We start from the raw sequence: 25,767 nt of genomic DNA, 5'->3' as shown, positions 1-25,767 counted from the left end.
AGTGGAATTTTATAAAAATAGCGATATTGCACTTCTGCTGGCCTTTCTGAATTAGGCCCATGGTCCTGAAGTGAATTTGATGTTATCGTAGAAGTAATGAGTGAATTTATATCTGGACCTGCAATACCACAAATGAATGTTTTTGTCTTTAGCCATTCTCAAAGTGAAATGTGGGTTCTCACTTATGGGGCTGGGAACTGAGGGCCTGATTCAGACCTGTACGCATGGATGCAAATTTGCATAGCGGCCTAATATTGATACAATGCGCATGCGTACAGTTCACAGTAGCATATGCGAAGCCGTCCTGCGATGAAAAAACCGCTGGCGTGCCTTAAAAAAAGGACAGGATTGTCGGGGGGGAAATGCTAGGTGTGCCTGAGTGTTTTTGGGGATGGTGTGTGACGTCAGCTCCAGACCAGATACGCCATTTTAAGTCTCTGGTTACTCTGGACCTGCGATGACTTCTGCCCAGTGTACAAATTATTTGATGGTGAGCACAGCGATCACATTAATTCAAAAGGCAATATAGCGATGCTAGCGGGTGGTGGCTTAACTGAAGGCTGGCCGCTGCAAATTAGAATCAGGTCCTGAGTCACATAGGAAAATGCAGTTAGTGAAAGACGTTTATAATTAATTATTATTATCATTTATTTATATGGCGCCACAAGGGTTCCGCAGCACCTGACAATACATAGATGAGCAAAGAACAATACAAGAAAGTTGTGATTTACAGTACAAATACAAATTAGTACATGGTAAATAAAAACGACAGTTGCAACAGCGGACACTGACGCAATTATTACAGTGGCAGAGATATATTCTAAGTCACAGGTCTTCAGATGTTGTGGAACTACATATTCCAGCATGCCCTGAGGGTTTTTAGCATGCTCTTATAGGAAAAAATGTGGCAATGCATGTTGGAACATGTAGTTTCACAACATCTGGAGGGCCACAGGTTGAAGAACCATGTTCTAAGTAAAGCAGGAGGAGAGAGGGCCCTGCTCGTTAGAGCTTACATTCTAAAGATACGGGGCAGGCAAACTGGGGTGACACAGCTGGGATAGAAGCAAACATAAACATAGGGTTAGGATAAGAGATGGTTGGATTTAATGAAGAAGTGGGTCTTGAGTGCCCGTTTAAAGTTTTGTAGGGAGGTGGCAAGTCTAATAGGGAGGGGTAGAGAATTCCAGAGATGCGGTGCACAACGGCCAAAGTCAGTTTATAGGAGAGGCAATGTGCATTTGTGGAGCAGAGTGGGCGGGTGGGAGTGTAAAGAGAGACAAGGTCAGATATGTAGGAGGGAGAAGAATGGGTGATGGCTTTGTAAGTGAGCGTAAGAAGCTTGAATTGTATTCTGAAGGGAAAGGGGAGCAAGTGCAGGGCTTGTAAGAGAGGGGAGATGGACATAGTACTTTGGAGAGGAATATGAGACGGGCAGCAGCATTGAGGATAGATTGGAGTGGAGAGAGGTGTTTTACAGGGAGGCCAGAAAGTAGTAGATTGCAGTAGTCCAATCTGGATATAACTAGTGAGTGGATGAGGGTCTTTGTAGCATCCTGGGTGAGATAGGGATTCTGGATCTAATTCTGGAAATAATTTTGAGGTGGAAACGACAGGACTATGAGAGATGCTGAATGTGTGGTTTAAAGGAGAGAGATGAATTAAGAGTGACGCCAAGGCAGTGTACTTGGTGGCTAGAGGAGATCATTGTTCCATCAATAGAAAGTGAAATTGTGGATGGTGGGGTAATGTGGGAGAGCGGGAAGATGATCAGCTTAGTTTTAGACATGTTTAGTTTAAGAAAGCGCTAGGACATCCAAGAAGAGATAGCAGAGAGACAGTCAGAAATACGAGTGAGGAGATCAGGAGAGTGGTCAGGAGAGGAGAAGTAGATTTGAATATCATCAGCATAGAGGTGGTATTGGAAGTCGAATGAGTGAATGAGCTCACCTAGCGATGACGTATAGAGAGAGAAAAGGAGAGGACCAAGAACAGAGCCTTGGGGAACACCTACTGACAGTGGAAGTGCAGGGGAGGTGGAGTCATGACAAGAGACAGAGAAGGAGGGGTCAGAGAGGTAGGAAGATAGCCAAGAGAGAACATTATCACGCAGACCAAGGGAGTGAAGGATTTGGAGGAGGAGGGGGTGGTCAACAGTGTCAAAAGCAGCAGAAAGGTCAAGAAGAATAAGTAGAGAGTAGTGGCCTTTAGATTTGGCAGCATGATCATTGCAGACTTTAGTGAGAGCAGTTTCAGTGGAGTGGATGGAAGCAAGACTCGAATGGATCAAGCGAAAGAAAGGCAGTAAGGCAGTTGTAGACAATACACTCACGGAGTGTGGAGGCAAAAGAGAGGAGAGAAATGGGTCAGTAGTTAGCAAGAGAATTAGGATCAAGGGTAGGTTTTTTAAGGATAAGAGAGACAAGAGCATGCTTGAAGGCCGAGGTGACAATACCCGATGAAAGGGATATAATGAAGAGGTGGGCAAGATGGGAACAGGCAGAAGGGGAGGAGGTGGGAGGGGATAGGGTCAGATAGGGAGGTGGTGAGGGGAGAGGAACGGATGAGGCCCATGACTTCCTCACCAGAGACATGGGAGAAGGATGTCAGAGTAGGTAAGGGGGGTAGGATAGAGAAGGAGAAGAAATGGTAGGTTGCAGGTGGCCTGGTTGGATGTGATGTCCTGACATATGGTGTCCATTTTGGATGTAAAGTAAGTGGCAAAGTCGGGAGCAGAGAGTGAGGAGGGGAGGGAAGGGGAGAGGAGGAGGTGGGCAGAGAGAGTTTACAGTGGCAAAGAGGCGCTGGGGTTTTTTAGACTGGGAGTAGATGAGGTTCTTGAAGTATGACTGTTTAGCAAGGGAAAGGGCGGCACTGAAGGATGAAAGCATAAGTTTGAAATGGAGGAAATCTGCCTTGGAGTGTGATTTTCTCCAATGTCGTTCAGCAGTACGTGAGCATTTTTGCAGGTATCTGGTGCATTTGGTGTGCTAGGGTTGGGGTGTTCGTTTGCGAGTTGAGTAGTGGTTGGTGGGGCAACAGAATCAAGAGCAGCAGTGAGTGAAGCATTATATAGGGAAGTGGTCTGTTCAGGACATGAGAGATAGATAATAGGGGAGAGAAGTGAGTCAAAGAGGTAGGATAGGGAGGTGGTGTCAATAACCTCGATGTTACGCTTGGTGGCTGTAGTTTTGGGAGGTGTAGATGGAGAGGCAGTGAGGCATAAGTTAAAAGAGAGAAGGTGATAGTCACAGAGGGGGAAAGGGAAGTTGGAGAAATCAGAAATATCACAACGATAAGTGAAGACCAGATCAAGTGAGCTTCCATTTACATGAGAGGGTGAGGAGGTCCACTGGGAGAAACCAAGAGAAGATGTCAGGTTGAGGAGTTTTGAGGCAGAGATTTCTGTGGGAATGTTGATAGGAATGTTGAAGTCACCTAATATAATAGAAGGAATATCAGAAGAAAGGAAGTGCGGAAGCCAGCAAGAAAAGTTGTTGAGGAATTTTGAGGGAGCGCCAGATGGGCGATAAATGACAGCAAGTCGAAAATTAACAGGTTGGAAGAGGCATATAGCGTGGACTTCAAATGTAGAGAATGTAAGAGATGGTTCTGGGGGTAAGAGTTGGAAGGAGTAACTTAGGGGTAGTAGGACTCCAACCCCACCACCATAGCGGCCATCTGGTTGGGGTGTATGTAAGAATGTAAGACCCCCAGCAGAGAGGGCAGCAGGAGAGGTAGTGTCAGAGGGGGTTATCTAGGTCTCAGTAATGGCTAGGAGATGTAGGGAGTTGGAAATAAAGGTCATGAGTGGAAACCAGTTTGTTACAGAATGATCTGGCATTCCATAGGGCACAGGATAAGGGGTATGAGTTTTTAGGACAGATGTGGATGAGATTGGCAGGGTTGCTCTACCGCTCAGGCAAGAATGATTTGGAAGGTGGGGATACAGCAGGTGTAGTAATGGTGCTGACCACTGAGCTTGGAACGGAAACAGCAGGAGTCGGGCATGGAGGGAGTACAGTGTGATACTGATCATGTAGAGGTGAGGTGACAGTGGGAGGAGGGAGAGAGCAGGGCTGAATGGTGGGGTACAGGGCCTGTGGCAGGGCAGCAGGGAGAGACAGTGAGGTAACAGGAGAGAGTAGGAAGGGAAGTAGAGGAGAGGATGGAAGACAGAGTAGAGGATAGAGGAGAAGATGTAGGAGATTAAAAGAGAAGGACATAGGTTTTAACATGGGGCAGAATAATGGATTAGGTAGACAAGGAGTGTTGGGGGGGTGTTGATATCCTGGGCATAGTGTAGGTAAAGTGAACAGGGTGAAAATACAATGGAAAAAATAAATAAAATAAATAAAAACAATTGGAAACGGAGTGGGAGCTGAATAAGAGACAGAGCAGTATAATTGCTGAATTGCGGAGAGCGAATTTCCATCTGATTCACAAGGCAGGCAATGTATGGCTAATATACACAGGTTACTAGTGAGGCAGAAGTATAGTTTAGACTGGTTAAGAAATTGCAGTATGTTTATTATCTTGATCCAGGACCAGGAGTGGTCATTCTTACTAAGAAAATGTTACATGGATGTTTATATAAATGTACACTTTAGAAAATTGTTTACTCCATAAGTTCTTTGTATGCGAATGACATTTTGCTGTTTTTTTCTTCTTCTAGACCTTTATAGTATTGAACAGAGGGAAGGCAATCTTCCGCTTCAGTGCCACATCTGCCTTGTACATGTTAACTCCTTTCAACCCTCTCCGTCAAGCAGCTATAAAGATATTGGTGCACTCATATCCTTTATAAGAGACAGTCCATTTGGCAAAAACGTTGCATTGAGTGATTATAACAAGTACACCAAGATGCTGTGTTGATTGCCTTAAAGAGTACTGAACAAAGGGGCATCACAGACATTGTAATGGTTAGCATTACTGCCTCACAGCACTGAGGTCATGGGTTCCATTACCACCATGGCCCTAACTGTGTAGAGTTTGTATATTCTCCACGTGCTTGCGTGGGTTTCCTCCTGGTACTCCAGTTTCCTCCCACAATCCAAAAATATACTGGTTGGTTCAGTGTGTGTGTGCGTGTACATGTGGTAGCGAATATAGATTGTAAACTCCACTGGGGCAGGGACTGATGTGAATGTTCAACTATTCTCTGTGTATGTGTGCGCTATTTAAGAAACGTAATAAATAAATATCTAAAAGATGCTGAAATTGCAAATACAAGCAATAGCAGATAGGTAATTATTACCTATTTGCACTTAAACTGGGCATACACTAGGATTGTTTCTCCCCTTTGAGAAATTGCCAGCTATCCCCCTTGACCCAGGTGGCTTGGAAGCAATCCAACAGATTCTTATTGGTTGCATCCCATCTTCAAAAGAACTCCCAAACTTAAAGTATGGATGTTGGCGGTCTGGTCACAATTCTGCATACGGCAAGTATACACATTTATTGGTACACACACAACGTGAGAGTGATTTACAGAAGACAATAGCTTTCAGCTCTGGATAAGTGAGTAACATAAATATATTCATACTTTACAAATTAGGGAAAATTAATGTAAAATCTGCAAATGGACCTTACAGTCATTTAGTTAAACTAGACCACGATAGCACTTTTCTTGCTAGTATATGACCTTTTTTTTTAAATACAGAAATGTATATTTTATGCATATTATCGTACCTATACATATATTGAAATGCATATGTGAATACAACAATGTGTGTGTCTTTTTTATTATTTTTCTTTAGATGCCAGAAATCACATTGTGAGCATCATACAGTTTAATCTGCTGGTGTTCCATATATGCCGTTTTCTTCCTTTCATAAACGCCACGCGATTGCTTTTCCTATTCACTGTAGTGTGAGTCACTATTTGGTTTTAATATCTGCCACAAAAGCTGTTCCATTTCTCAATAGGTACTGTAGTTTTGTTTTACCAGTACATTTTCTGGGAACAGAAAAAAAAAAAAAATAACAACAAAAAAAGCTTATACTTAACTCACTAGGATAGCAGTATTTCCAATGCGATGAAGAAATGCCATTAAATTACAACAGTCGGAGTCATTGATTTTCTGTGTTTATTATACTTTACACAATATTATAACAAAATATTAATGTGTAGTTTCCTTGACATGGCTTACATTATTCAACATGCTCATAATGTTCACTATTCTCACCAACTGTGTGTTTATGACAATGAGTAATCCTCCGGATTGGGCCAAGAACGTAGAGTAAGTATCTGTAGGTGCATTTAAAGTAAGTAGACATCATATTAGAAAAGGTATTTAATATTGATTATTCCATGGTTCTATTTATTTATTACATTTGGATGTTCCAAATGCTCTTTTATCTTTTAATATGTATAATTATATGAATTCTACAGGGTATTATACACAGTGGCTGGGTTACATTTTTGGGGCCCTGACACTTAGGGGGACATTTACTAAGAATACGTATAATTGTATTCGTATTCTTGCTACGAATGAATACGACTGCATACCTCGTATGCAAAGTCGTGTTCCGGAGGGGGATTTACAAAGCAGTCATTTACGACTGCTTTGTAACCCTTCGATGCCGTATTAATTCGTATTAGCTGGCCGTGGGGAGGACCCCCCCAATAAAGCTCCCCCCCCTCTAGAACTTACCTGACCAAGCTGAAGCCTGGTGCTGTCCTCGATGCCCCTGGGCTGTGGGCATCGAGCTGATCTTTGTGTAAAAAAACTATTGTCTTATATCGTGGAACTATGAGTCCCAGCAAGCCTCCCCCGCATGCTGGGACTTGGAGAACCACAAGTCCCAGCATGTGGGGCATTAAAGGACCCTCTGGGTCTTGTAGTTCCACAGTACATGAAATAGTTAAATAAACACACTGACAAGCCAGAAAAATAAAAGTTTAATACATACATTATACAAACACACCGATACTTACCTATCTTGAGCCCATCGGGTCCGGTCCGGTGGCTTGGTTCCGGGGCCTTGGTTCCGGGGCTGGTCCGGGTCCGGGGGCTCCAGGGCTGAAGAGTCCGGGGTCCAGGATCCGTAGTAATCCAAAGGGGTACCTGTGGAAGGAAATCCTACTCACCTCGTCCTCTGGCGACCATCCCGGCATCTTCTCTTCAAGTCGCGCTTCTCCCGGCTGCTGGTACCCGCTCCGCTCGGACACTGGAGAGACGCAGAGATATTCATCTTTCCCCGCCTCTACTCAGAATGATTTCTATTGGCCGCCTCGCGGCCAATCAGAAACCGACTTTCTTGGTTCCTGATTGGCCGCTAGGCGGCCAATAAAGTGTATTTTCCTGCCGTATATTCGTGGCAGTTTTACACTAATTAGCAGCCGTATTTTCAATATGGCTGCTTAGTAAATCAGGAACCACCATTCTTTTGAATGGTGATTCCTGTCGTATTCTATCGATGGTGTAGACATTCGTATTTGTAAATACAAATACGAATGTCCCATCAATATGAATACGAATATTTGTATTTTTGGCATAGTAAATGCCAAAAATACGAATACACCGAAAAAAATCGTATTTTCGTAGGAAAATACGATTTTTTTCTACTAAATCATCTTAGTAAATTTCCCCCTTAATGTGTAATGGAGGCCCCTTTGCAATCAGCAACTATAGCATACCTCCCAACTTTGAGGCAGCCGGAGGATGGAAGCTGGCATGCGCACCGAAGGCCCGTTGAAAATTTTGGGGGCAAGGCCTAGCTAAAGGGGGCATGACCTATACCACGAAGCTCCCGCTAGGCCACAGCCCCGTTTTTGCATGCGCACAGCGTCTATTCACGGGTGAAAGGAGGGACTCCCAACTGCCCCTGCCGCGGGACACTGCCGGCCCCAAATACCGGGAAGTTCCAGCGGGAACTGGGACAGTTCGGCATTGTACTGTATATTGTATACAAGCCATTTACATAGCACAAATCACAGAGCTAGACTATAATTCCCAGCAGCCCCCACAGTATTAAGCGATGTGCATCTAAGCGATAAAAGCAGCTCCAGGGGGAATGCACTAACCCAAAAATATGCGTAAAACCCCCATTATCGGGTCTTTACCACATTTTGGGGTGCACTAAAGTCCCGCCGCCAGGTTACCGCGATGGGGGATATTGCCAGCCTGTGGGCTTTTTACCGCGACTCACAACGACCTGGACTGACCCCTGCCACCGCGCATTGACGCACGCTGCCCCTCACCTGAGTCTGGGCAGCACAGTGCTGTGCTTCCAGGACCAGTTACCTCCTCCCTATCCCCACATCAGCTTTCGGGTGCAGGGAGGAGGAGCGGAGCCCGCAGCAGCAGCATCAGCAGCCGGGTAAAAGAGGAAGGGGAGCTGCCTGGATTCCCTGCCTGTCTCTGCTTCAGGAGATTGGGGGCTGCGGGCGGCAACGGGGGAGTCGGCGGATGGCGGCGATGGGATGCGACAGAATGGGGGGAGCCAGCATCTCTGGCGCACGAACCCTTCTTTCGGATGGTGAACGGCGGCAGTTGGCGATATCTGTAGCTCATCTGCAAATGTGTAGATGACTGTGAGTAGTTAGACAGAGGGAATACCCACCCTGTGCCACTCTGCAAGGGAATTGTGAAAATTTGACAGTTCGCTGTCCTGTCGCACATCCATATGCAATTTACTCACATCTAATGATTTTCCCAATCTGTGCAAATGTGAGAAGTCTGACCCTACCACACCCTACCGTGCTGATCGAGGCTGGCAAATACATCACAGACCCTCCCTTAAAAGGCCTGTATATGCATGAGTGGCACTACTACCCCCAAACAGTGACTTCCTGTCTGTCAAATTGTGAAGGGATTGTGATTAAATATTTTGGGTTGGACATGTGCTGTGGTCTGTACACATGCACAGTTGTTGGATAATTGAATTCACTCTACAGCTACAGTATCAGATCTCAATAACCCCATTGGGACTAAAGATGTCCTCTACCTTGTTACTTCCAGTTCACTTTCCAGTTAGATCCTATATCTCTTAGGGGTGATTCAGCAGTGATCAGAATGGGGGAATTCGGCCCCGTTTCGATGGTTGGGGGGTCTGCGCGTATTTGTGCGTATGCAGACCCCCAGTGCGAACGCCTCCGGGCAAGTATCACACTTGCCAAGGCGTTCACACTAGGGGAAAGAGGGGAGCGGGCAGGGGTGTTTTATGGGCATCCCCATTATAATGCTGGGCAACGCAGGCGAGACGATGCCTGCTCGGTGCCCGCCCCCACATGACAGATCAGTGCCCGCCCCCTCTTAAGCAGACCCCGATGGAAATAAGTCATAAGTCAGTTTATGGTACCGAGGGATTCGGTGGTGGGGGCGTTTGGATGGGTGGCGTTTATGGGCTCATTAGGCAGTGGATGACTGCTGCTTGGTGAGCCTTGCTGAATTAGGCCCTTTGTCTGTAAGGTCTCACAAGCAGAGCCCTCCATCCTGTTTAACATGTACAGGCCATGTTTCCAGTCTCTCCTAGTCATGGCCATTGTTAATGATGCTTTTTGGTTTTGCCCAAGCCATGGCGACAGGTCATTGAGTGAGACTGTTTATTGCCACTCATGAAGTTTTCATGTTTCACTACTTAGTCTGTCCCCTTATACATAATAATAATAATAATAATAATAGCGATTTGTGATTTAACTCTGCGGTCCAAGATGAGGTCTCTGGAAGACAGAAATCATCAGGAAAAGACAAGCTGGATATAGGATTTATAGCTGGGCTGGAAGAAGAGAGGTACAACCTAGCCAGGTAATATCAGCCTGATTAGTAGCCTGGTGAACATGGAAAGTTGCAGCCTATCTCCAGGCAACACGGCAGCAGCAGTCATAACAAACAAGTCATTAAGTCACTCTGCCCCCTAGTGTGAGTTTAGTGGTATATCTTGTCATTCAAATCTATCAATGTACATACTGCTAAATTTCCCTTTTTATTCAAGAGTCACTTATTTTGGATGACATTTGCCCCAGCTTGCTGAATTTATACCACTTTTGATAATTTGCTATGCAGGTATTTATCATAGCTTGGAGAGAGATAGAGCAGAGAGAGATAAACTACTAGCCAATCCGCTTTTGGCATTTTACAGTGTGTGTTTGGAAAATGTTAAGTAGGTGTTGATTGGTTGGTACTTTATCTCTCTCTCCAAATTTCTAAATGTTTTTTATATGCATATTTGTTTCTAGATATATTTTTTTCGATACTTTATTAATATTGTATACTATAATAAACTGCAGTAAAGTTCCTTTGAAAGAGAATGCTTTAATGCACGCTAACGAGAATACTGTAGTGTCATTTATATGTGAAGAACGTATTGCTCAGTACAGAGTAACAGCAGATAAAGATGTTCAGTTATTCCTGGTCTGATTAACTGTATATAATTTGGGACATTTTACACCCGTTCAGAGTATCCTCAATATTGTACTTTGTGTAGGTTGACAAGCATAAAGGTCAAAAGTCAATAGGTCGACCACCAATCAACAGGCAGATGGTCCACACATGGAAAAGGTGGACATGGGAAAGGTCGACATGACCTTTCAGGGGGTTTTGGTGTCTATGTCAACATAGACAGATGCCCACTGGCATGGTAAAGTATGGCTTCAAGAAATACTCATGAAAAAGTCATACCATCCTCTTTCCATGTCGACCTCAGGGCCGCCGACAGGGGAGTGCTGTGGGTACACCGCCTCCCCCACCCGGCGGCCCTCCAGCCAGGCACGCATGATACACAGTGCAGCCTGCAGAGCGCCGAGCTTAGGACACAGAGGGGCTCGGCGCTCTGCAGGCTGCACTGTGCACTGCAGTGTGTGCTCCTGAGGAGACGTGGGATGCCGCAGCTAGGTAAGTAATGGTACAGGGGAATTCCGGGAGTGAAGGTCAGTTCCGGGGGGGGGGGGGGGGGGGGGGACCTGTTGCTTGTGTCGACCTAGACACTGCCAACCTTATGACTGCATACCCTATTTGCTTCTATACAATATAAATAGTAACTTGATTATTTTTCTCTAATTAATGTTTTTTGTCCTCTCAATCCTAAACATGGAGTATACTCCGGTTGTGTGCTATAGTGTTTTGTTCTTACCGTATGATCTGATATTCATAGAAAAACATACTGTATGCACTAAGCTTCAAAAGTGATCAAATGGAGAGTGATAAACTACCAACCAATCAGCTCCTGTCTGACATTTTTCAAACACAACTAAGAGGTTTAAAGAGATAGATGGAAATCTTACAGCGCAAGCTGCTGGGTGTATGGTAAAGGATACCGAGAGGGAACACCAGCCCTCTGGAAGTGAAGCTAAAGAAAAAGGGGGATGGCCCTTCACCAATCACTCAGCGCTATATAGATATAACTTTACTGATATGGTTATTCAGGTCCAATTTCTTTGTGTGGAAATCTAAGTGGGAGAAATAAAAGACAACTTCCCCCTAGTGTAATACTGTATAGTTAAGTCGAATGATTATTCAGGTGACTGAATAATGCACAATGGTAGGGCAATTTAAATATTCGGGGGGTTCCCCCTTTCTGGGTACTCACACTTTCAGTGTGTACAACAGGCGTGTCACAGGTTCTTTTATCCTCTCTCCTGATGACATAGGACTCCACTCTGGTTAAATTAAAATGGATCCTTTATTACAATATGATAAAAGTGTACAATAATAAAATGCAATCTCTGTACTCATCTGTAAGGTTAGGGAAGTCCAGCAGGCCAGTTGGTATAGTCAGCAAAAAAACGGGGCCCCGTTCTAGCGTTCCTGCGGTATTCCTTCTCCCACCAGATGAGGTTCAAAGGGGTTGCTGAAATAGAGTCTGCCAACGCGTTTCAATCATAACATGATCTTTTTCATGATCTGAGGCTGAGACATGGCAGGTAGGAGCTGATTGGCTGGCTGTTTATCACTCTCTGGACCTTATTCAGATCTGATCGCAGTACAAATTTGTTCTCAAAATGGGCAAAACCATGTGCACTGCAGGTGGGGCAGATGTAACATGTGCAGAGAGAGTTACATTTGGTTGGGATGTGTTGAAACTGAAATCTAAATTGCAGTGTAAAAATAATGCAGCCAGTATTTACCCTGCACAGAAACAAAATAACTCACACAAATCTAACTCTCTATGCACATGTTACATCTGCCCCACCTGCAGTTCACATGGTTTTGGCCATTTTGAGAACAAATTTGTACTGCAATCAGATCTGAATAAGAGCCTCTATTTGATCACTGGCCCATTGTGTGAAAAGATTGTTATTCTGTATGTCACCGTGGACACTTTGTGGAACTTTATTAATGAACGTTACCAGCAGTATCTGTACCAAATGTGTCACTTGTTTATCTGTATATTTCAGATACACATTCACAGTGATTTATACATTAGAATCATTGATTAAAATTCTAGCAAGGGGATTCTGTGTAGAAAAGTTTACGTTTCTGCGTGACCCCTGGAATTGGCTTGACTTCAGCGTCATCTTGCTGGCGTAAGTAAACTGTTCTCATTTCATTTTAGAAATGGATGTACTAACTGCAGCATTTACATTTATAACCTTTTTATCTGCTGAAACAGGGATACACCGTATAGGCCAATATTTTAATGCAAATTTGAAAAATATTTTCAGTTTGACATTGACTAAGTAATTAGTGAAACCTAAAGTCTTTGGAGGGAATTTACTAAGATGTGAATTCTGCTTCACATGTGATGTTGCTATGGGGCAACCAATCAGATCCTGTCTACTATCTTCTAGAGCAGTGGTTCCCAACCCTGGTCCTCAAGTACCCCCAACAGCAGGGCTGGGCAATTGCGGCCCTCCAGATGTTGAGGAACTACACATCCCAGGATGCTTTGCATTAGTTTTGCTATATGGCTATGCTGAAACGGATGCAAGGCATGCTGGGATGTGTAGTTCCTCAACATCTGGAGGGCCGCAATTGCCCAGCCCTGTCTAACAGTGCATGTTTTGCAGGTCTCCACACAGAATCACAAGTGCTATAATTAGCTCCATTTGTGGATCTTTTCAAATGTGCCTGAATAATGAGTGCACCTGCCGGGTGACCTGAAAAACATGCACTGTTGGGGGTACTTAAGGACCAGGGTTGGGAACCACTGTTCTAGAGCATGGGTCTTCAAACTGTAGCCCTCCAGATGTTGTGGAACTACATGTCTTAGCATGCCCTGACAGTTTTGGCATGCTCTTATAGGAAAAAATGTGGCAATGCATGCTGGAGCATGTAGTTTCACAACATCTGGAGGGCCACAGTGTGAAGACCCCTATTTTTACTGTATTTTTCAACACACCCTGTACGTTACCTTGTAATTTGTTTTTTGTTTGCTATGTACGGCGCTGCGGACACTTTGCGGCGCCTTATAAATAAATGTACTACTACTACTCAGGGCCGGCAACAGAAATCTTGGGGCCCTACACAATGATATTTCTGGGGCCCCCCACCTAATCCCAAATCCACACAACCCTCTTCTGCATGAGCCTCATTTAACCTTTCGCTGCTCCAGGTCCTGCTTTCATGTGCGGACTTCCCTCATTTTCACTCCTGCTGGCTCCTGGTTACTGCTTCCTGCTGGCTCCCGGCTGCTGCTGGCCTGTCACTTTTACAAAAGAATGGCAAGCACTACGAGCAGGCAGGGAGGTCGTTCGCAGTGCGTGGAACAGATGACCCGCGCATGCACAGTAAAAGTACAGGAGCCAGAGGCCATAGCGCCAGTGGCGGGTACAGCCTGCTCCCCTGCTGCCCCAGGTCGTGCGCACACAGAGTAGATGGCTCTAAGCACCGAGCGGCAGGGTGTACACATTGTACATGGCAGTAGCACACCGTGAGTCAGTCAGACCCAGCCATACATAGATGGTGTGCAGTAGACGGCCGAGCCGGGAGGGTCACTGAAAAACCAGGTAGTTCAAGCGGCGGCCTTTACAGGGCATGGAAGCTCTGGGGCCCTTCAGATTGCTGGGGCCCGTCACACTTGTCCCCCTTGACCCCCCCTGTCGCCGGCCCTGCTACTACTACCCACGTTCGGGTGCTAAATAAATAAGAATTAGATTCTGTTTGGCATGGGGTGGGGGGGGGGGGGATTTTTACCGGGGTACGTCTCAGATTGCAGAGAGCTGGGCAGTGGGAGAGAGAAGACAGGCCACCGCTGAAGCATAGCCTTTCTCCCAAACCCAACACACACTGCTCAGTGCTATGTCCTTCGCTGGGGATAAAGACAGCGGAGGCTACAAAATCTCCATCCTGCGACCCCTAAATGGTGGCAATATCCTCCATTGTTCCAAATGGAGCCCCAGTATCTCTGTTACATACACCCCTCTCAATTAATACTACTGTATTAGCCTTCTACATTGACTTGCTATCTTACATTCCACTTTTGTGGCACTCAGGATGATTAATGCAGTACCTTCTCTAAACATGGTTTGCTGTTACAAGCATCACTAGCTTTGGGCTTTCATACAGTATCTTTATATGTAGTCAGCTAAACTATTTTTTGGTGAGAGCAACTACTCTGCAGCACCGATATTGCCATTATAGCCATTTTATAGGTTGTGTGATATAGATGTGCAATAAGGTGGCAGAATTAATAATAAGTTATCAGGCTGTTGAAGAATAACATGAGTTGAGAATGTTTCCCATAGAAAAAGCATTGAGGGCCTAGGCAAACGCAGGTTTTATTTTTAGTTGCCTGGAAACCCCCTCTCCTCTTGGCAAGTGCCTTAAATTATGACAATAGCACTGGTATATTATATGATCAATACAGCTGCCACCACACCATGCAGTGTAAGGGACAGATTGGAGCTGCTGCACATACCCAGTGTACCAGCTTATTTTACCGCATTTACTGTAGGTGTGGATCTGAGCCCTCAAACATTGCAATGGACCAGAGAGTAGCTGCCAGGAGGAAGAGACAGGAGCCTTACCATGAGTTGGGAGATTGTGAGCTTAGAAAGTGCAGCACTTTTTCTATTATGTTTGTATATTTATTTATGTATTATATGTTTAAGCTTTTCCTGACCACTTATCTTATTTAAATGTTTGAAACAGCCTGTACTATAGACCATCTGTACTGATAAATATTAATACTGTATTCCATGCAGTATCCAGTGTAAAAAAACACCAATATCCAGGGCTGTTACCACTCCCCCAGACTCCTGTACTTACTCCAATGCGCTGCAGAGTGGTAGAGTTTGGATTTCATTTGGAAACCCACCTCTAAAAATCCTGCGTTTGCCACTGGAGTGGGTGACGCGCACCTTTTCCTTTTGGGTTGTACATTGCAAAAAAGCCCTTGCCCATCTTTTCTACCCTAAATGCAGTTGATATTGTGGGTAGTATTCAATGCCGCTTGCCGCGGCTTGCGAGGGGGTTAAACAGGGAGGATCACAGAAAACCAGTGATCCTCGCTGTTTAACCCCCTCGCCGGCCCCTCGCCCTATTCAACGTTCCGGGGGGAACCCTCGTCATCACAGGACGGCGAGGATTCCCCAAACAGCGAGACCCGCGGCTAATGCAGCGAACCCTCTGTATTTAGCCGCGAGTCTCGCTTCTTCTGCAGCCGCATACGCCAATTCCCCCTTGCTCAAAAAACAGAGCGAGGGGGAATTGGCGTATGAGGGGGGTGAGTTGAATACTTACTAAGTGAGCGGTGACAGGGAGCAGGAAGCCCTGCTCGCTGTCACCGCTTACCCACGGCATTGAATAGACCCCTATGAATTCTTTCTTTTGCCCTGTACACACGATTTGATCTTTTCTTTTTTTTTGGGGGGGGGGTCAATTTCAAGCAATTCTGTTTATTGTTTAAAGCTTTGAAATGTCTTGAATTATTCTAGCTTCACTTAAGACCCAAAATGCAACTGAAACGTTCAATCTAGAAAGAATGCTTATGTATGAAGTTATAACCCTGATCAGTGTATTTGTTTCTACTACAGGTATGTAACAGAATTTGTAAACCTAGGCAATGTTTCAGCTCTTCGAACTTTCAGAGTACTCAGAGCTTTGAAAACTATTTCTGTAATCCCAGGTAAGAAGTAATTGGTGTGAGGTGTTAGGCCCCTTGTACATCCAACTGTTTCTTTGTGTCCGTCATTCTGTTTGTATGTGAAATTTATATTGAGTTTGTGGACCGGGCAATGTATCAGTATATAGAACATTCACCATTCTGCAAGCAGTGAAAATTCCAGGCTGTGGACGTATAATTGCAGTTGCATTATGCACCATTTTTCTTTTAACTTTTAGGTTCTCATTCTTTCATTGTGCTCTATAGGACTTAATGGACTTGGGGTATTTAAAAACCTTCACTTGAGAAAGGCAAGTTTGTTGCCCAAAGCAACCAATCAAATGCTACAGTAGCATTTTACTGTTTATGCTTGTACTAGGTTGAATGAAAACTAGAATTTGATTGGTTGTTATAGGAACACCTACACTTTTCCTCTTTGGAAGTTTTTTTTTTATAAAGCTCCTCCTTAGCCTTTGCTGTTAATCTGGTTGGCTCCAAGCTGCAGAAGACAATGGAGGGTGTCTCTTACATGCTATATTAGGTCTTCTTAAAAAGTGCTTGGTTGGCAAAGCATTCATTTACATTTTCTCACACATTCCTATAAAAAATAAGTTTATTCCACAATTAATAATAAGATGATCAAATATTTTCTATTTATATAATCAGCATTGTACACACACAGCCATGGGAATATACAATAACTACTGTAACAGTAATACAAGTGAAGACAAAACAGAGCATTAAAAGTACATTATGAAATGGTCTCAAGTCTTCTCTACCGGGATACGGTCATTAGGTCTACAACAACTAGTTCGACAAGCAATGGGTCGACACCACTAGGTCGACATGAATCTAGGTCGGCATGACATTAGGTCGACACAAGTATTAGGTCGACATTGGGTTTTTCACTGTTTTTTGAGCCAACATGTGCCGACAGGTGGTATTTCTTGCCCTACCATCCACTAGGGCATGGTGGGAGAATAAAATAGTGAGCAAAGCGAGGGAATGCGAGGGAATGCGGTGCACTTCACACTGTGTCCATGTCGACATTTGGGTAAAAAAAACAGTGAAAAACCCCATGTCGACCTTTTGACTGTAGACCTAGCCCATGTCGACCTAATGCTTGTGTCATGTCGACCTGAGTTACCATAGGATAGTGCAGTATGGCTCTTGGAAGTAAGAAGCTGGAGCCATTTTAACGGAAGAAAGGATTGCAGTTGCAAGCTGTGAGATGTCCCTGTGACGGTTGACTTTTCATTATTTAATCCAATCTATAGGCACATGCTCTCAGAACACCTCACATAACCTTCCCACATTTCATTTGGAGTCCCAGTAACCATCCACTGTTACATAATAACAATGGCCACCAACTGTTTTGCTTCAATAAAGTCAGCCAGCTACAGACCCTGGGTAAATCATTAGTGTCCCGGTTTAAAGGCATAGTATGGTACATAAAGGGCCTGATTCAGATGTGGAGGGAGAAGCAGCCCTTGCAAATACTGTGACAAAGCCTTTCCTTGATTTACATAGCTGTTTTTGAAGGACTGAGATTATAAAGATCAGCATCTGTAGGCCCTTTAATACAGCTTGGTGCATCTAAAGTTACTATGGCCGGTACAGTTTCTGGAGAGCCAACATGGCCACAACACTCACATAATATGCCCAAAAGAATATCTGTAAGTGTGCACCAGGCCACCTTCCAGTCATTGACTACAAACTCATTACTCATCCTGATATTGTCTGTCCCGATAGCAATGACGCCTTTATTCTTACCTGTGCTCTAGTTTTTAGGGATTTTCACATACGCATACTGTAGTGAAAGAAACATAACATTTGATGGCAGATGTGAACCGCTTGGCCTATATGGTCTGCCCCTTATTTATTTATTTTGTTATCTCAAACCCTACTTGTTTATTATTATTATTTCTGTGTAAGGATATTATTAATTTGCTAAATTGCTCTACTGTCTTAGCCTCTACCACCTCTGACGGGAGTCTATTCCACTCATCCACTACACTGTAAAGTAATTGTTCCTCACATTTCCCCTGAACTTACCTCCCTCTAGTTTCATTGGACGTCCCTGCGTTCTCATACTTTTCTTCCTATGAAAAATATTTCCCTCCTGGACATTATTGCAACCCCTGATATATTTAAAAGTTTGGACTATGTTTCACTATGTTCCCCTTTCCTTCTTTGCTCCATCTATACATGTTAAAATCTTTTAGCATCTCCATTAACAAAACATCGCTCAACTACGTGATCATAGGCATTGCATGCAGCTCTACATCAGGCACAAAGTTCCCTCCAGCTCAGCATGAGTCCCTCGGAGAGAATTAGTAGTTATGCACCCAACATTCTCATACCCCCCTACCCATCATACCCCCTAACTATCATACCCCTAACCATCATACCCCCTATCTATCATACCTCTAACCATCATACCCAGTAACCATCACAATCCCTTAACCATCATACTCCCCTACCCATCATACCCCCTAACTATCATACCCCTAACCATCATACCCCCTATCTATCATACCTCTAACCATCATACCCAGTAACCATCACAATCCCTTAACCATCATACTCCCCTATCCATCATACTCCCCTATCCATCATACCCTTAACCATCATACCCCCCTAACTATCACATCCCCCTTATCCATCATACTCTCCTATCTATCATACTCTCCTATCTATCATATCCCCTTGTCCATTATACTCTGCCTGTACTTCCCTATCCATCATACCTCCCTATCCATCATACCTCCCTATCCATCATACCTCCCTATCCATCATACATCCCTATCCATCATACTCCCCTATCCATCATACCCCCCTATCCATCATACCTCCCTATCCATCATACCCCCCTAACTATCACATCCCCCTTATCCATCATACTTTACTCTCCTATCTATCATACTCTCCTATCTATCATACCCCCCTAGCCATCATATCCCCTTGTCCATTATACTCTGCCTATCCATCCTACTTCCCTATTCATCATACCTCCCTATTCATCATACCTCCCTATCCATCATACCTCCCTATCCATCATACCTTCCTATCCATCATACCTCCCTATCCATCATACCTCCCTATCCATCATACTACCCTATCCATCATACATCCCTATCCATCATACCTCCCTATCCATCATACTCCCCTATCCATCATACATCCCTATCCATCATACTCCCCTATCCATCATACCTCCCTATCCATCATACCTCCCTATCCATCATACTCCCCTATCCATCATACATCCCTATCCATCATACCTCCCTATCCATCATACTCCCCTATCCATCATACTCCCCTATCCATCATACTCCCCTATCCATCATACCTCCCTATCCATCATACATCCCTATCCATCATACTCCCCTATCCATCATACTCCCCTATCCATCATACTCCCCTATCCATCATACCTCCCTATTCATCATACCTCCCTATCCATCATACCTCCCTATCCATCATACCTCCCTATCCATCATACCTTCCTATCCATCATACATCCCTATCCATCATACCTCCCTATCCATCATACCTCCCTATCCATCATACCTTCCTATCCATCATACCTCCCTATCCATCATACCTCCCTATCCATCATACTCCCCTATCCATCATACCTCCCTATCCATCATACCTCCCTATCCATCATACTCCCCTATCCATCATACATCCCTATCCATCATACCTCCCTATCCATCATACCTCCCTATCCATCATACTCCCCTATCCATCATACATCCCTATCCATCATACCTCCCTATCCATCATACCCCCCTATCCATCATACCTCCCTATCCATCATACCCCCCTAACTATCACATCCCCCTTATCCATCATACTTTACTCTCCTATCTATCATACTCTCCTATCTATCATACCCCCCTAGCCATCATATCCCCTTGTCCATTATACTCTGCCTATCCATCCTACTTCCCTATTCATCATACCTCCCTATTCATCATACCTCCCTATCCATCATACCTCCCTATCCATCATACCTTCCTATCCATCATACCTCCCTATCCATCATACCTCCCTATCCATCATACTACCCTATCCATCATACATCCCTATCCATCATACCTCCCTATCCATCATACTCCCCTATCCATCATACATCCCTATCCATCATACTCCCCTATCCATCATACCTCCCTATCCATCATACCTCCCTATCCATCATACTCCCCTATCCATCATACATCCCTATCCATCATACCTCCCTATCCATCATACTCCCCTATCCATCATACTCCCCTATCCATCATACTCCCCTATCCATCATACCTCCCTATCCATCATACATCCCTATCCATCATACTCCCCTATCCATCATACTCCCCTATCCATCATACTCCCCTATCCATCATACCTCCCTATTCATCATACCTCCCTATCCATCATACCTCCCTATCCATCATACCTCCCTATCCATCATACCTTCCTATCCATCATACATCCCTATCCATCATACCTCCCTATCCATCATACCTCCCTATCCATCATACCTTCCTATCCATCATACCTCCCTATCCATCATACCTCCCTATCCATCATACTCCCCTATCCATCATACATCCCTATCCATCATACCTCCCTATCCATCATACCTCCCTATCCATCATACTCCCCTATCCATCATACATCCCTATCCATCATACCTCCCTATCCATCATACCTCCCTATCCATCATACCTTCCTATCCATCATACCTCCCTATCCATCATACCTCCCTATCCATCATACTCCCCTATCCATCATACATCCCTATCCATCATACCTCCCTATCCATCATACTCCCCTATCCATCATACTCCCCTATCCATCATACTCCCCTATCCATCATACCTCCCTATCCATCATACTCCCCTATCCATCATACTCCCCTATCCATCATACTCCCCTATCCATCATACCTCCCTATCCATCATACATCCCTATCCATCATACTCCCCTATCCATCATACTCCCCTATCCATCATACTCCCCTATCCATCATACCTCCCTATCCATCATACCTTCCTATCCATCATACCTCCCTATCCATCATACCTCCCTATCCATCATACTCCCCTATCCATCATACATCCCTATCCATCATACCTCCCTATCCATCATACTCCCCTATCCATCATACTCCCCTATCCATCATACCCCCCTATCCATCATACTCCCCTATCCATCATACTCCCCTATCCATCATACCTCCCTATCCATCATACCTCCCTATCCATCATACTCCCCTATCCATCATACTCCCCTATCCATCATACTCCCCTATCCATCATACCTCCCTATTCATCATACCTCCCTATCCATCATACCTCCCTATCCATCATACCTCCCTATCCATCATACCTTCCTATCCATCATACCTCCCTATCCATCATACCTCCCTATCCATCATACTCCCCTATCCATCATACATCCCTATCCATCATACCTCCCTATCCATCATACTCCCCTATCCATCATACTCCCCTATCCATCATACCCCCCTATCCATCATACATCCCTATCCATCATACTCCCCTATCCATCATACTCCCCTATCCATCATACCCCCCTATCCATCATACTCCCCTATCCATCATACCTCCCTATCCATCATACCTCCCTATCCATCATACTCCCCTATCCATCATACCTCCCTATCCATCATACATCCCTATCCATCATACTCCCCTATCCATCATACTCCCCTATCCATCATACCTCCCTATCCATCATACCTCCCTATCCATCATACTCCCCTATCCATCATACATCCCTATCCATCATACCTCCCTATCCATCATACTCCCCTATCCATCATACCTCCCTATCCATCATACCTTCCTATCCATCATACCTCCCTATCCATCATACCTCCCTATCAATCATACTCCCCTATCCATCATACCTCCCTATCCATCATACCTCCCTATCCATCATACTCCCCTATCCATCATACATCCCTATCCATCATACCTCCCTATCCATCATACCTCCCTATCCATCATACTCCCCTATCCATCATACCTCCCTATCCATCATACCTTCCTATCCATCATACCTCCCTATCCATCATACCTCCCTATCCATCATACTCCCCTATCCATCATACATCCCTATCCATCATACCTCCCTATCCATCATACTCCCCTATCCATCATACTCCCCTATCCATCATACTCCCCTATCCATCATACCTCCCTATCCATCATACTCCCCTATCCATCATACTCCCCTATCCATCATACTCCCCTATCCATCATACCTCCCTATCCATCATACATCCCTATCCATCATACTCCCCTATCCATCATACTCCCCTATCCATCATACTCCCCTATCCATCATACCTCCCTATCCATCATACCTTCCTATCCATCATACCTCCCTATCCATCATACCTCCCTATCCATCATACTCCCCTATCCATCATACATCCCTATCCATCATACCTCCCTATCCATCATACTCCCCTATCCATCATACTCCCCTATCCATCATACCCCCCTATCCATCATACTCCCCTATCCATCATACTCCCCTATCCATCATACCTCCCTATCCATCATACCTCCCTATCCATCATACCTCCCTATCCATCATACTCCCCTATCCATCATACTCCCCTATCCATCATACTCCCCTATCCATCATACCTCCCTATTCATCATACCTCCCTATCCATCATACCTCCCTATCCATCATACCTCCCTATCCATCATACCTTCCTATCCATCATACCTCCCTATCCATCATACCTCCCTATCCATCATACTCCCCTATCCATCATACATCCCTATCCATCATACCTCCCTATCCATCATACTCCCCTATCCATCATACTCCCCTATCCATCATACCCCCTTATCCATCATACATCCCTATCCATCATACTCCCCTATCCATCATACTCCCCTATCCATCATACCCCCCTATCCATCATACTCCCCTATCCATCATACCTCCCTATCCATCATACCTCCCTATCCATCATACTCCCCTATCCATCATACCTCCCTATCCATCATACATCCCTATCCATCATACTCCCCTATCCATCATACTCCCCTATCCATCATACCTCCCTATCCATCATACCTCCCTATCCATCATACTCCCCTATCCATCATACATCCCTATCCATCATACCTCCCTATCCATCATACTCCCCTATCCATCATACTCCCCTATCCATCATACTCCCCTATCCATCATACCTCCCTATCCATCATACATCCCTATCCATCATACTCCCCTATCCATCATACTCCCCTATCCATCATACTCCCCTATCCATCATACCTCCCTATCCATCATACCTCCCTATCCATCATACCTCCCTATCCATCATACCTCCCTATCCATCATACTCCCCTATCCATCATACATCCCTATCCATCATACCTCCCTATCCATCATACTCCCCTATCCATCATACTCCCCTATCCATCATACTCCCCTATCCATCATACCCCCCTATCCATCATACTCCCCTATCCATCATACCTCCCTATCCATCATACCTCCCTATCCATCATACTCCCCTATCCATCATACATCCCTATCCATCATACCTCCCTATCCATCATACTCCCCTATCCATCATACTCCCCTATCCATCATACCCCCCTATCCATCATACCTCCCTATCCATCATACCTCCCTATCCATCATACTCCCCTATCCATCATACATCCCTATCCATCATACAGTAGGAGCAAGTTTCATCTTTGCTCCTTTGGTCATGGCTAGCCATGGCTAGCCATGGCTATTCTATTGTTCTCAGCTGCAATACAATACGTATTGCAGCTGAGAACAATAGAATAGCCATGGCTAGCCATGGCTAGCCATCGCCAAAGGAGCAAAGATGAAACTTGCTCCTACTGTACCTCCCTATCCATCATACCTCCCTATCCATCATACCTCCCTATCCATCATACTCCCCTATCCATCATACCTCCCTATCCATCATACCTCCCTATCCATCATACCTCCCTATCCATCATACTCCCCTATCCATCATACTCCCCTATCCATCATACATCCCTATCCATCATACCTCCCTATCCATCATACCTCCCTATCCATCATACCTTCCTATCCATCATACCTCCCTATCCATCATACCTCCCTATCCATCATACTCCCCTATCCATCATACATCCCTATCCATCATACCTCCCTATCCATCATACTCCCCTATCCATCATACTCCCCTATCCATCATACTCCCCTATCCATCATACCTCCCTATCCATCATACTCCCCTATCCATCATACTCCCCTATACATCATACTCCCCTATCCATCATACTCCCCTATCCATCATACATCCCTATCCATCATACCTCCCTATCCATCATACCTCCCTATCCATCATACTCCCCTATCCATCATACTCCCCTATCCATCATACCTCCCTATCCATCATATCTCCCTATCCATCATACCTCCCTATCCATCATACTCCCCTATCCATCATACTCCCCTATCCATCATACTCCCCTATCCATCATACCTCCCTATCCATCATACTCCCCTATCCATCATACTCCCCTATCCATCATACCCCCCTATCCATCATACTCCCCTATCCATCATACCTCCCTATCCATCATACTCCCCTATCCATCATACTCCCCTATTCATCATACCCCCTATCCATCATACCTCCCTATCCATCATACTCCCCTATCCATCATACCTCCCTATCCATCATATCTCCCTATCCATCATACTCCCCTATCCATCATACCTCCCTATCCATCAAACTCCCCTATCCATCATACTCCCCTGTCCATCATACTCCCCTATCCATCATACCTCCCTATCCATCATATCTCCCTATCCATCATACCTCCCTATCCATCATACTCCCCTATCCATCATACCTCCTTATCCATCAATAACAGGCAGCTAGTAAATATCAAGTACTGTAGCAAATAAAAAAAAATCAATGCACTAAATATGAAAACTATTTCTATGCTGCCCAGGGGACCAGCCAGTATTCAGCCATAGTAACACAAGAGTGGTTTGGGGAAAGAGCATCCAACTCTTTCTTTGATCATGTTAATAGTAGGGATCTTGATTATTTATATATTTCTCTTTAGGTCTGAAAACCATTGTGGGGGCCCTGATTCAGTCGGTGAAGAAACTTTCGGATGTGATGATTCTCACAGTCTTCTGCCTCAGCGTGTTTGCACTAATAGGACTGCAGCTGTTCATGGGGCACTTGAGAAATAAGTGCATAGTCCTGCCAGAGGATTTACCTCTTAATATAAGCCTTGAAGAATATGCCAAGAATGAAAGTACGTCGGTTTTGCTGAAGCTTCTGTCATTTAAAAAATAATAAGAGTTAAACAAAACGTCCTATTTGTAGATCTTATATTTCCATACAGATGTAACAAACACGTCGCAAACAAGCAAATTGCACTTTGGTCCTAGATATGAGTGATGTTAATCTATTGTGTCTCTCAAGCCTGAAGCTGTTCTGATAGCAGTGATTAAATTACATTGTAAAATGTTACGTTCTCTGTACTACTCTGATACCAATGGTTTCAGTGTTTTACATCTGTAGCTTGAGCTAAATGACGCACATTAGTTCATGCCTGTCTCAGACCATCCGTCAGCGCACACTGTAGCAGTGCTCCTAATGCCAGGGCAGACTGCTTTGCTGCAGTTGAGTCTTGCTGTGAATTCTAATAAGAAGGAAGCTATAGACATGTTCGATACCAGCTGTTGTGCATCTACAACTTCAAGCTGC

At 44.6% G+C, this 25,767-nt stretch overlaps 1 protein-coding gene across 1 annotated transcript in view; it reads left to right on the top strand.

The window, feature by feature from the left end:
• The window catches only part of LOC146020647 (sodium channel protein type 2 subunit alpha-like), a 134,622-nt gene that overhangs the window by 42,792 nt on the left and 66,063 nt on the right, over positions 1-25,767 (top strand). Inside the window, 5 exon segments of the mRNA XM_083153911.1 lie at positions 4,676-4,796; positions 6,154-6,241; positions 12,340-12,468; positions 15,919-16,010; positions 25,115-25,312. Of these exon segments, the coding sequence (XP_083010037.1) occupies positions 4,676-4,796; positions 6,154-6,241; positions 12,340-12,468; positions 15,919-16,010; positions 25,115-25,312 (628 nt within the window).

Source organism: Crinia signifera, chromosome 7, assembly GCF_055691185.1.
Source record: "Crinia signifera chromosome 7, ASM5569118v1, whole genome shotgun sequence".
Taxonomy (NCBI): domain Eukaryota; kingdom Metazoa; phylum Chordata; class Amphibia; order Anura; family Myobatrachidae; genus Crinia; species Crinia signifera.
Note: the sequence above shows the minus strand (reverse complement) of the source record. Positions and strands in the feature narration are given on the sequence as shown.